The 12,976-nt window shown below is 38.8% G+C and overlaps 3 protein-coding genes across 4 annotated transcripts in view; 1 reads left to right on the top strand and 2 right to left on the bottom strand.

Moving 5' to 3' along the window:
• Window positions 1-1,566: 1,566 nt before the first annotated feature.
• LOC126368138 (DNA polymerase beta-like) lies at window positions 1,567-10,742 on the bottom strand. Of its 2 annotated transcripts, none has more exons than XM_050012017.1 (6): window positions 10,603-10,742; window positions 4,065-4,514; window positions 3,866-3,988; window positions 3,232-3,397; window positions 2,215-2,404; window positions 1,567-1,709 (listed from the first exon to the last, which is right to left on the bottom strand). In XM_050012017.1, exons 2-6 carry the CDS (start codon window positions 4,490-4,492, stop codon window positions 1,615-1,617), a joined length of 1,002 nt encoding a protein of 333 aa, XP_049867974.1. In that variant the 5' UTR covers window positions 4,493-4,514; window positions 10,603-10,742; the 3' UTR covers window positions 1,567-1,614. The 2 variants fall into 2 exon arrangements, with proteins under 2 accessions (XP_049867974.1, XP_049867975.1); XM_050012018.1 differs by having other exon boundaries at window positions 4,065-4,508; window positions 10,603-10,720.
• On the bottom strand, window positions 8,527-10,119 carry LOC126368140 (uncharacterized). The gene is made up of 2 exons (XM_050012020.1): window positions 9,041-10,119; window positions 8,527-8,793 (listed from the first exon to the last, which is right to left on the bottom strand). The coding sequence occupies exons 1-2, from the start codon at window positions 9,866-9,868 to the stop codon at window positions 8,788-8,790; spliced, it is 834 nt and encodes a 277-aa protein (XP_049867977.1). The 5' UTR covers window positions 9,869-10,119; the 3' UTR covers window positions 8,527-8,787.
• Window positions 10,591-12,976, top strand: part of LOC126368124 (uncharacterized protein DDB_G0284459-like) — a 9,460-nt gene continuing 7,074 nt past the window's right edge. Inside the window, exons 1-4 of the mRNA XM_050011998.1 lie at window positions 10,591-10,731; window positions 11,029-11,675; window positions 11,762-11,867; window positions 12,652-12,812. Coding sequence (XP_049867955.1) covers window positions 10,638-10,731; window positions 11,029-11,675; window positions 11,762-11,867; window positions 12,652-12,812 — 1,008 coding nt within the window. The 5' untranslated portion in view covers window positions 10,591-10,637. The remainder of the gene's footprint in view (window positions 10,732-11,028; window positions 11,676-11,761; window positions 11,868-12,651; window positions 12,813-12,976) is intronic.

Here is a 12,976-nt window from a genome sequence, read left to right as displayed (position 1 = left end):
CCTTTGATGACGTAAATGACCACTGTGTTACCATTAAATTAGTATTTCCAATATTCCGAGGACGTAAATTTTATTATTGAAAATTAAGTAAATTACTGACTAATGTATTTAATTACTGTTACTTGTCACATAAAACTGGATAAAAATCATTAAAACTGTAAGTAAACTCTTTACAAAAAGTTCAAAATTTCCTTGCAAAGTAAATATCAAAACATTGGTCGTGGCTAATTCATTTTTTGCGAAATGGCAACAAAGTAGGGTGGGATGACGTCAGCTGGGCTAACGTTGAAATGTTAGCTGTCACTTTTGAGCATACCTGGTTTTCTTATACATGGTTGGTTAAGCGCCATCTATCGAGTTATTGAGAACCATTTTTATTTTTTAATTCTAAAAAAGAAAATCTCTTCTGCGTATGTGCTCGCGGTATGGTCTTATGATTTTGTTTTGTCTACGCACTTGTCTACGCAATGTGTCTAGTCGTCTGATAAAGGGAAAATAATGAGCTATGATATTTAACAGTCAATTCAATCAGTCGAGAAGAAAAGTATTTTTTTTGTTTACTTAGATTAAGTGATGGATGATATAAGGTCTAGATTTGTGTATTGTATATTAGTTTCAAATTTTATTATTTCGTGTGCTGCTCTTGTAGCGCCAAAATAATCGATAGCGATCGACCGTAGCAAAAAATAACATGAATTGTATTTATGTCATTATCAAGTATACCTATTATAACCTATTTAACATAACATGATTAGAATGCAGCAGCTCCAAGTGCGAAGGAGATGAGAGTTTCGCACTTAAGTACAATAGACGGGAGATATGTCACTCTAATACTGCTAAGTTATATATGGTATTACTAGATAACGAGATCATAGTGAATAGTAATGAAGGAGCATATTTTCTAGCTGCGCCATAAACAATGCTAATCTCGTTAAAAATGCTAACATACCTTTTTTTATTATACCGTGATTAGCGCTTATAATCAGCGAGTACAACCGAGTATGCCCTCGTCTGCAATCGCCGATTATGTAGAGGCAACATGAAGTACTTACATTATGTTCATTGTTTCATTAAAGCCTCGTATTCACTAGGCAACAATTAACGCGCAACAACACGTAACGCTCAACATGTACGGCAACGTTGCAAAAAAGCGCGCGATGTTGCCAGCTGAAGCGCAACATGTCGCGCGGCTTGTTGTTTGTTTAAGGACATCGTTAGTTGAGCATCAATTGTTGTCGAGTGGAGACGTGACGTGCAACAACACTAGTTCCTCTGGCAACATGTTGTCTACGATGGACGTGTATTACATGTGTAGACAGACAACGTTGTTTACCAAAAGTTCCGCGCTAACTTTCAACATGCTAGGCAACAAGTTGTGAAACATGTCGCGCTCAAATGTTGCCATGTGGAAACGCGGCTTCAAAGCATCTTTATGTTAGACAGATCGGGAACGATTATTGTGGCCCAGGCTTGGAGCGTCGCATATTATTTTATGACTAATGATTCCTCTATGAAACCATGTGATAATACTTAAGATTTTATTATTGACTAAATAAATAGCTGTAATGAAAAATAAGTTTTTATTATAATACGCAGTGTCATGCTCATCAAATTTTACATGTTTCGTTCTTCAGGTTTCTTGTACGGGAAATCGATGTAGTCGAAGATTTCTTCTTCAGATGATATTGGCACTGGTTCTCCAGGTACACCTGAAAATAATTTAATTTATTTATCGAATAATAACAATTATAAGATACCATACAGGCACATTCCCAAGACGAATATAAATATAAAAACTACGACAATCATTTACATTAGGTACTACACTTATCAAGTATCAAAAATGTCAAGTCACCACCATAACGCAGTGTTTAACATGATTTTGACTGACAAAGCGGTTGGCCTAATGAGGGACAATATGGATGTTTCCTTCGTTTAATCTTTTAATTTCATGTATTATGCATCTTTTATTTTATCTTAATTAATTTTTTTCTTTTTTCCTCCTCGTGGAAGAATGGGGTCAAGAGCCAACCCATCTTAATTTAAAAAATCTTTGTTTTTGGATATAAATGATGACCCTTTTTATTGCTCCCAGGCACAATCACAGCACAACAAGCACAGGCGACTTGTCATAGGATTGAGCATACCTGGTCTTTTCATACCATGGATTGAATGAATGAACGAGATATGTGAGTAAATGTGGGTTGTACGTACCAGTGACCCCGAGCGGCCGCAAAGAATACTCGTTGAGTGTGAACCGGTGTTGGAGTGCGTGCGCGCGCATGGTCTTGTTGAACACGTCGCTGCCAGTGAAGTAAAGCACCGCGCACTGGTACTGCTCCGGTGGTAGGAGGCGGATGTCCAGCCGACGCGCTGGCAGTTCGGATGATAGCCGACACACGCCCTATAAAATAATCCGCGGCATATAAGCACACCCGGACGCTCCATACAAACAACCTCGTTTTACACAGACACTACACATTGACGTTATCGTCCACGCGCATCTGTGTGTGTGACGTATGACGCCATACGATTCAAGTCTAAAGTATGTTCGAGAGGGGCTGAAGGGGGGGGGGGGGGATTGCCGTTCCATATAATGTAGTATTATTCTAGTATTTAAGTATTTATGTAGGGACGGTACTGAAAAGTATCGGCATCCGAAGGACGTAATATACGATCCCGACGACCCGATTACTCTAGCCTAACACTTCAGAACCCCGATACCGACCCCGCCGGCGAGGTCGACGATTTCCCTCATTCAGCGCTTATCGCTATCGACCCACTAGGGTCGATTAATCCTTCGCTAAGGTTCTCGCCCAACTGGGCACCCTCAGGCCTGTTGTCTTAAACGTTGTACCGGATGAGAGCCTTCAGCGCTCCCCATTTGTCCGGCCAAGTAGTTAATGCCATCTGCGGCAAATCGACAATAAGTCACGTCAAAAAAAAAAGAACTATTGGTTACTTACACACCACATCCGATATCACTACTTAGGTAATTTTCTACTGACATTCACGGACTCGGATCGGATGTAGGTAATGCGAACCATACACAGGCGGTACCGAGAGCAAGAACGCTTTTCGACAGTCGAATCAGCCATCCACTTGGCTACTTACTTAATTATTCACGGATGGAAAATTCCACTTGATATCAACTCAGAATCATGGTCCGAATCATCCCTCAAAGTTTTCGTTACGATGTCCCTAACACTCTGTATAGGTGTATCTATTTACCATAAACTTGGTTTCGCCGATAGAAATGGTTTCCATGTTCAGTTCGTCTAATGCTGCCACCAAGTTCTTCAGTAGTTGTTCTCCGTGTTTCTTCTTCACTTCCGAAGTCTTTACAGAGGGATGAGTCACCAGCGCGTCAATATCACCGCTTTCTGACTTGCCGCGTCTGTTAAAAAGTTAAAATAACATACCCTATGGTCCAACGACAGGACAGATATAATAAATAGCCTAGTGCGAAAGAAACATGTCTCTCGTCTCTTTCGCACTAACGGTATACAGCTTAGTATTGTGTCATTTTAATTAAGTTACGATTGTTGGATCCTCAAACATAAGAGGGGGCTTCCTTTGCCCATGCCATGGATCATCTTCTTTTCGGACAATCGGGTAATCAGCCGGCAAAGTATTGACCAAACTAGGGAACGCAAAGTGAATTTTGTGATATGTTCCCATCGGTATTTGACCCCGGGAACTCCGGATGGCGAGCTCAACCCTGCACCATAGACTGGCCATTGGGACTACTTATCACAAGAGGCTGCAAGCTGTCTTCTAATAACTTGTGGCTCTGCCCTCCCCTTTAGGAATAACGGATGTGAGTGTATGAAACAAGTGTGTACTTTTAATATAGGTAACCTACCTGTAACTACCGCAAATCGTTAAAGTAAACTCCGGGTCTACATTATTAATCAAATCTTTCAACTTCTTTTCAATTTGTTGGATCTCTGCTCGTGGTATCTTCTTCTCGAAATCTTCTAAATATCTAAAAGGCAAATAAAATATTAATTAAGTATCCACGTCCCACAAATTGCTCACAGTGCTAACAGCGATTAACTTACTTTAGACCTATAATTTGATGATGATTTAATTTATTTTGATTATTTCTTAGATCTTCAATAGTCTTAATTCCGCTTCTAAACAGTTCGGCAGCTTTCACTGGTCCGATTCCAGAGACCCTCGTAAGTAAGTTTATAGCCTGTGCTTCTTCATCTTGGTGAATATTCTCAAGTTTTTGCAATTTCCCAGTTTGGAGAAATTCATCAATCTTTTTAGCAATTTTTTCTCCGATGCCATTCAACTTTTTTGCTTCGTCCCCCGTTTCGATTCTCTTGCCATGAGCAGCTAAAACACTGGCAGCCTTTCTGTAAGCGTTGTATTTGTGTATATTGCGGCTCACATTTTTCTCATAATCAGCAAGTTCCATGAGAAAATCACAGAAATCACCATTTAAATTATCGGCGCCAGAAGGATTTTTGCGCTTGCTCATTGTTTACAATTGTCACCTGTAACTGTAAAATAAGCAATGCAATGTAAAATCGTACCAAGCAGCAAGGCTACGTAGTATTGCTTGCGACTCCTAGTATTGCTTAGGGATCACAAACGTGACCAATATCAAAGATTATAGTTCAGAAGGAAATGGAATGTGAAGTTAAAATAGTATTTTATGCAACAGTTGTATAAGAAGGGTCAAAAAATGCGAGTGGCGTGAGTTGCGATGTGAGCCTTGGCGAACATCGCAATAAGAGACGCCACGAGCATTTTTTGACTTAGTTATACAACGTTGCATACAATACTTTTTCTACGACGACGTAATTTTAAATGAAACAAAAATTATACAAAGAAAAATTTTATTTATAAAAATTATTTTCCAACGCGCGGGAAAATGGCGGCAAATGTATACTTTTTTTTTATAGTATATCTATGGCACCAAACAAAGTAAAGGTGCCAGTTTCCAGGTCAAAAAAAAAAAAACAACAACAATGCTTTTTTGGCGACATTATAGTACAGTTACACTTTGTAAACAATGCTTTTATAGGCCATAGAGCGTACACTTTTTCAAAGAGTTTAATTATGTATGTACTTATATTAGACTTTTTGGTTATTTAAATGCCAGATTAAAGTAGAGGAGTAGAAAAAAGTTTGAAAATCGCGGGTAAGTTTTCTTATGTTGGTACCCTGTTGGTACCACTACCATCTGAGTGAGCGTGAGCATAAGATCGCCATCATCATACAGACTCTTACCACATGTCTAGTACATATATTCTTCTAATTTAGCAACATCGATATTTATTACGGATATTTTAACAGAGATTTATCACTGATCATACTATATGAGATGAGCTTTTCCCTTTTGGAAGTGTGAATTATGAAACCAAACCTTTGCATGAATCGGAACGAAACGCGGCGATGCAGTGAAATGTCAACTCAACTGACGTTTTCGAGGCTTTTCGGCGGGAAACGGGAACGGGACAGTTTCTTTCTTCATTGAGTAATCTAAATAATTAATACTGTTATACTACTTTGCGGGTTCTGGGCAACAACAAACACCAAATAAGTATTCCAAATGTTTATTTGCGTAAACAATGGTGATTCGGCGGATTGACAAGTAGAAGGGCAGAAAAAACCGCGGCTATCAGAACTGATAGCAAATATAAGCTCGGATACACGTCATAACAGAATATGAGCTCGGATACACGTTATAACAGTTTTCCCCCTTTTACAATGAAAACCCCATGGCTACTAATGATTATAAATCAAGTCTTACAACAGGCTTCTTAATTCTAGTACTTTTACGGAGCCCTTCACATATCGGAATATCATTCCGAATCAAAGTCGACGCAGTAGTCTCAACATCAATAGATTTCTTGTTAGAAACAACATCACACAAATTAGGAACATCTTGAGAATTAGAAATGGCATTAAAATTCTTAGCTATCGAGGCTGGGCTATGTTCAGTATCAGGTAATCTATCTTTGAAAGAATTTGTCTTACTACCATCATTTGGGCACTGAGATTGCAAAATATTATCTGAATTGACCATAGCCCACTCCTGAGTTACACCATCATGATCCGGTACAATCCTCACATCTTCCCCAACTTTTCTTAACTGATCTATATGCCTGCGCCACAGTAAACCATTATCCAATTTTACCTCATAGTGTAAAGAACCCAGGACCCTATTGATTCTCCCAAACTTCCATCTCTCTTGACCATGAGAGTAATTCCGAGCAATCACACGGTCACCGACATGTAGCACACGCGCTTTGCCTACATCATTGTTAGACTGGGGACACATCATTGATAAATTTGATTTAACACTAAAATTAAATATTAATTCGCTGGGGGTTTTCCCGGTAGTTGAGTGTGACATTATTCGATATTGAAACACAATTTTATTCAGACATTCCTGCATATTATTCTTGTTTGCTCGAAGACATCTTAATTTGTTCTTAATTATTTGTACATAACGCTCAGCCTGACCATTTGTGGCTGGATTGTAAGGGGCTGAGCGCTTGTGTATTATATTGTGACTTTTTAAATACGCTTGAAATTTTGGATTTACAAATTGAGAGCCATTGTCGCTTGCTAAAACATCTGGGTAGCCAAAAGTAGTAAAAATCCCCTCTAAAATCTCTATAGTTGATTCTGTATCTATTTTTTTCATTATATGTACTTCTGGCCATTTCGAGTAAGCATCAACCAGTATCAAAAAATACACACCTAGAAATGGGCCTGCAAAATCAATATGAACTCGTTCGAAAGGCCTGGATGGAAACTCCCACTTGTGTTTATGCGTAACAGACGTTGGTTTATTTTGATTTAAACAGCATTCTACACAATTGTTAACGACGTTACGAACGTCCTGATCAATACCAGGCCACCAACAGTAGCTGCGTGCCAATGCCAACATTTTGTTTATCCCAAAATGAGCAGAATGAAGATCATTCAAAACCATCTGTCTAAACTTTTCTGGGACAAGCACTCGTGAACCTCGCAGTATGCAATTGTTATGAAGACTGAATTCCGACTGATCTATTCCGAACCTATCCAGGTGTGCAATTTTCTTTCCAGATCGTAAATCATGCAATAATATTTTTAGAGTCGGGTCTTCCAAAGTTCCTTGTGCAATATTTTGTTCCGTTATCGGCAAAACGTTCATTAAACTGATCTGAAAAATGTCAGCTTCCTCTAGAGAGAGTCGCTCCTCCTCAGGTACTGCCAAACGTGACAGCGCATCTGCGTTTGCATTAGCTTTAGACGTCTTGTACTTTATATCATAATTAAACCCCTGCAAGAAAATTGCGTAGTGTTGCATGCGAGCCGCTGATAAATGTGGCAATGCTTTTGATGGTGAAAAAATTTGTACCAACGGTTTATGGTCGGTAAACAAAATGAATTTGCGACCGTACAAAAATTGAAAAAAACGCTTTACACCAAACACTATTGCATAAGCTTCCTTATCTATTTGGGCCCACTTTCGTTGAGTGGGGTTTAAAGTTTGAGACGCAAACATAACTGGACGTTCCGAACCATCAGGCATCACATGAGAAAGAACTGCACCAACTCCTGTAGGAGACGCGTCTGTAGCTACAATCAAAGGTAAGTCTGGAGAATAGTGAGCTAGTACAGTGTCTGAAAGCATGTGTTCCTTAATCAATTTTAACGATTTTTCGCATTTATCTGTCCATACCCATGGGTTCTCTTTGCACAACAATTCGTGCAAAGGTTCTAAAATGTTACTTAGATTCGGAATGAACCGTCCATAATAGTTTACCAGACCAAGTAAAGCTTGTAACTCTAGTACATTTGTAGGTGTGAGGGCATTTACAACGTTTTGCACTTTCTGATCTACCTTATGTATGCCTCTCTTGCTAATTTTATAACCGCAGTACTCTATCTCATCTCTCATGAATTCAGTTTTTTTTAAATTGATTTTTAATCCATAATCTGAAAGTCGCGTTAATACTAAGTCTAACCTTTCTAAGTGTTCATTATCTGAGGACCCAGTAACTCTAATATCATCAATGAAACAGTGCACCCCTGGAATGCCAGCTAGAATATTTTCGATTTTCCGTTGCCATTTTGCCGGTGCACAATTTAAGCCGAACATAAGGCGTGTACATTTGAACAAGCCTTTGTGTGTATTCAAGGTAAGCAAGTGTTGATCTTCATCTCTGACCTTCCAGTTTAAATATGCATTTTTCAAATCAATTTTGGAGAATTTTTCCCCCCCTGCTAGACCATTAAATAATTCCTCTGAAGTTGGCAACGGATGCTCATCAACAATAAGCTGCTGGTTCAAAGTGAGTTTATAATCTCCACATAATCTAATTTTACCATTTGCCCCTGTATTGCTTAAAGTGGATTATTCTGAATACGCTACACCAGTAGTACCAGTGGAAAAAGCACCCCTGAAAGAAGGGTCTTTTACTAAATTTTCTATTTCCTGTTCAACTTTTCCTTTAATCGCAAAAGGTATTGGTCGAGCTCGGTAAAATATAGGCTTAGCATCTGGTTTCAGATGTAAAGCCACTGGCTCGCCCTTTATTTCACCTAGCCCCTCTTCTTGGAAAAGTTTACTGTGTTTGTCTAACAATGATTGTAGAGAAAGCGGAACTATACCTGTTTCAATGCTATGAACAGAAGCCAAACAGTCCCTGAAATTGGCCCATGTGAATGCTCGAATCCACTCCCTGCCCAGTAGTGGAAGCCTGGCACCTTCAACAACATACAACTTCAAGTTTTCCCGTTTTTCTGTGCCAACTGACGCGGTGACAATAATTACACCTAGAACATGTAAATAATGATTGGAGTAAGTGCGCAGTTTTACATTTGTCTTTAACAAAGTATGTTCGGATAAGTGTTTAATGTAATCATCTTTGCCAATGACAGATACAGCTGAACCAGTGTCCAACTCCAGACGCAATTTAACATTACTGAAATTAACTGATACCCAAAATTTACTACTATCATTATCTCTGTTGCTGTCAATCAAACAATTATTCACTAAGTATACTGTCTCTGATTCACTTACATATTGTACAACATCTTTTTCTGGATCTTCAGTATCCACAAAGTTCACCTTTTGGTTATTTTTCAACTTCAGGCATGCCTTCTTAATATGGCCAATCTTGTGGCAATAATTACAACTTGCATTAATCCAAGTGCACTTGTTTGCACTGTGATCCCCTCCACAACGGTAACAAATTTTTGAGTGAGAATCCTGAACATGGTTATTTTTAGATTGTGAATTATTCATTGTAGGCCACTGTTTCTTCATGTTCATACGGAGTGCATTAACATCTTTTGTTTTTTCCCCTTCAATATGGCTAACTTCCATTCCCACAGCAATATCAAATGCAGTTTGCAACTTCAAATCTCTGGTTTCAAGCAACCTGTCCTTGATCTTCTGTGAACTAAGGCCACAAACCAGTTGGTTTCTCAAAGCAGTTTCTAAAAAGGATCCAAAATTGCAGCCAGCCGCCATTCTTCTGAGCACTGCCATATATTCCTTAACTGTTTCACCCTCTTGTTGATGTCTGTGATGGAAAGCGAAATATTCCGCTATTTCTAGCGGAACTGGATCGAGGTAGTTGGTAAGCGCCGCTACATTAGCATCGTACGTCTTGGATTCTGGCTTGCACGGTGAAACTAGATCACATAATGTGTCATATAATTCAGCTCCGATATAATGCAAAAAATACGCATTTTTCTTGCTCGGTGATATGTTATACAGGCTGAAAGCCCCTTCCAGACGCTGGACCCACCTCTTAAACTTCGATTTGGTATCGTAAAATTCCAAAAAGTTCGGTGGAATTGCGGCGGCGTCGTCGAACCCCGATGTTGACAGTGGTGGCGACATTGCATGACAAATTAACCACGCCGACTAAAACAATTTGTTGCCCACGCTTCTCGTCGCCAGTGTTATACTACTTTGCGGGTTCTGGGCAACAACAAACACCAAATAAGTATTCCAAATGTTTATTTGCGTAAACAATGGTGATTCGGCGGATTGACAAGTAGAAGGGCAGAAAAAACCGCGGCTATCAGAACTGACAGCAAATATAAGCTCGGATACACGTCATAACAGAATATGAGCTCGGATACACGTTATAACAAATACGAAGTAGTGTTTTGTGGTTAATGATCGCATTAAGTTAGTCGGAAGACATTCGCGAGTGTTATTATATTGGAGTATTCAATAAACAAAGTGTATCTGCCTATTTTCGCTTCGTGCCGGGAAGCCGCTTCATAGCTCAAAAGTTTATGCGGACTTTTGAGTTAATTCGTTTGGGGTTCGGAGTAGGAGTCTACTCCAGGGTAGGGGCTTAGGTTTCACCATCATCACCTTTCATCATTTCATTAATTATCAAGAAAAAAAATACGTCAGACATGGCTGTATGGGCATAATTCCCTTTGCCTTACCCTTCGGGGAAAACCAAAACAAAAAAAAAACTGACGTTTTCGATATTTTGATTTGAGGTTGTTTTTTAGATAATTCGGTTTGTACTTGTTATTTTCTTGTGTTTCGTGTGAATATGTGGTGTTATTTAAACAAAATACAAAATGTGATGTGTAATAATGAAATAATTTTACCTGTTATATCGGTGCGTTTGAAATAAATTCTCGTCATGGAAAACTTAACAGAAAAACTGTTTGAATATTTTGGACATCGGAGATTTAAGAGTGAACTGCAGGAGCAAGCTGTTCGAGCTATAGAGCGGGGTAATTATTGCACATTTGATTAGATTTTAACAGAAGTAAATATTTAGCTCACACGCAATATCTTTAAGCCGCCAAATTGAGATGGTTACAGGAGTGACACAACTGGTAGCATTATGAAGGACTACATAAATAAGTCATATTGTTACAGTGCTGCCAAAATTACAAGCATAACTTAGGCTACTTTCACACTTGTTTGATTAACTGTGATAGTCGCATATTATTTAAATTGTTTTTTTTTTAGATTCATCTTATTTAAATGTTTTTAGTTTTGTTCTATGTGTAAATATATTTTTTCAGATGTCCATGATGTTTATGTGTCAATGCCCACTGGTTCTGGAAAGTCCCTGTGTTTCCAGCTACCAGCAATGTTGAAAGAGAATAAAGTGGCCATTGTCTTCTCCCCTCTGTTGGCCCTTATAAAGGATCAGATAGATCATCTGACCAAATATAAAATTGCAGCTGAATCTGTGAACTCAAAAATGACAACGAAAGACAGGGAGAGAGTACTGAATGACTTACGGAGTATGAAACCAAATACAAGGTTTCTGTATGTTACCCCTGAACAAGCTGCAACTGGCACATTTCAGTCTCTAATGGAGCATCTAGTCAAGTATAGAAAGATCTCTTATGTAGTTGTTGATGAAGCCCATTGTGTAAGTGAGTGGGGGCATGATTTCCGCCCCGACTATTTGAAACTTGGCAACTTGAAGGAAAGATATCCCAGTATAACGTGGATAGCATTGACAGCTACGGCGAGTGCTGAAGTTGCCAAAGACATTCTTGCAAATCTGAAGTTGAGGCAACCTGTGGCTCAATTCAAGACACCAAGCTTCAGGAAAAATCTGTTTTATGATGTTATCTATCAGAACTGCATAGAAGATGAAGTGGGGCATTTAATGGAGTTTCTGCAAAAATGCTTGAAAGAAGATGATAACGTGAAACAGGTGATGAAAACTTCCTTTAAATTTACCTATGTTTTATTAACATTGAAATATGATCTATTTTATTAAATTGTTTTCTTCCATTTTAGAAAGACAAGAATGTTGTAATCGTGTACTGTCGCACTCGGGATCAAACTGAGGAGATATCCCACATGTTAAATAAAAGAGGTCTGAAGTCATTAGCTTATCATGCAGGTAAGAAGTTGTTATTATTAAATATGAAGGTCCTTAAGTTTCGTTTATTTTTCCTAGAAGCTGAAGATACTACAGTGTCTATATTTTGTGATAGAGAGAGTCATCATAAAAATCTTTCTAATTAATCTCATGCACCTAATAGTGTTATTATGTGTTGGCAGCCAATGTTAACCCCAACTAGTCTGTACCCATTTAACAGATAGTTCCCCCTATAAAAGAGATACTCACCAATACAGCCCTGGAGTATGTAGTATTATTCATTATTCTATACCTGGAGTGACCTTGATTTACCTCACCCCCCATAGAGGCCACTTTAAAATGTCAAGTGAGAAAGGGAGTAAATAGAAGTGAGACGCACACACGCACACACACTCACACACATACAAGCACTTATAGAGTTGATATTTTCTTTTTAAAAAATGTTTTATGATTTAGTCTATGTTTAATTCAAGTTCAATTAAATTTTTTCTATTTTGTTATTTTCTTTTGACCATGACCTTCTGGAGGTGGAGGCCTGGAGTCCTAAAACACAGGGTATCCTAGTTTAGGCTCCAGCCTCTACAAGTATTGTATTTTTGTATGTATTTATGTATACATGTGTTTTTGTAGAGGAAATAAAGATTTTACTTACTTACACAGTAAGAACGAGTTTTTTGAATTTAGAAACACAAAAAAATAATTGTAACGAAAAATTCCAGTTCTGAATCATCCACCTCAGTATTTGGTATGATGTCACTAACGAGTGTCCAGATAGGAGTACAATCATATAAATGTTACATTTAAGGTTTGAAGCCATCCGAGCGTGTGGAGGTGCAGGACAAGTGGTCGCGGGGGGAGTGCCCGTGCGTGTGCGCCACTGTCTCGTTCGGGATGGGCGTGGACAAGGCGAGTGTGCGCGCCGTGGCGCACTGGGGCCTGGCGCAGAACGTCGCGGCGTACTACCAGGTTATTTCATATTACTGGTTTCTTCTATCGTGTGGGTAGTGAGGTGGATAACCAACCTCTATCTCTATTAAGAGCTATCTTTAAACTGCCAAAAGTCTCTGACATGATTCATGTAACAAGTACATACTTACATCAGTAAGTAGTGGCCAGGTTCCACAGCTTTA

This window comes from Pectinophora gossypiella, chromosome 7 (genome assembly GCF_024362695.1).
Source record: "Pectinophora gossypiella chromosome 7, ilPecGoss1.1, whole genome shotgun sequence".
Taxonomy (NCBI): Eukaryota; Metazoa; Arthropoda; class Insecta; order Lepidoptera; family Gelechiidae; genus Pectinophora; species Pectinophora gossypiella.
The sequence above is the reverse complement of the archived record's forward strand: the minus strand, read 5'-3'. Positions and strand labels throughout refer to the sequence as shown.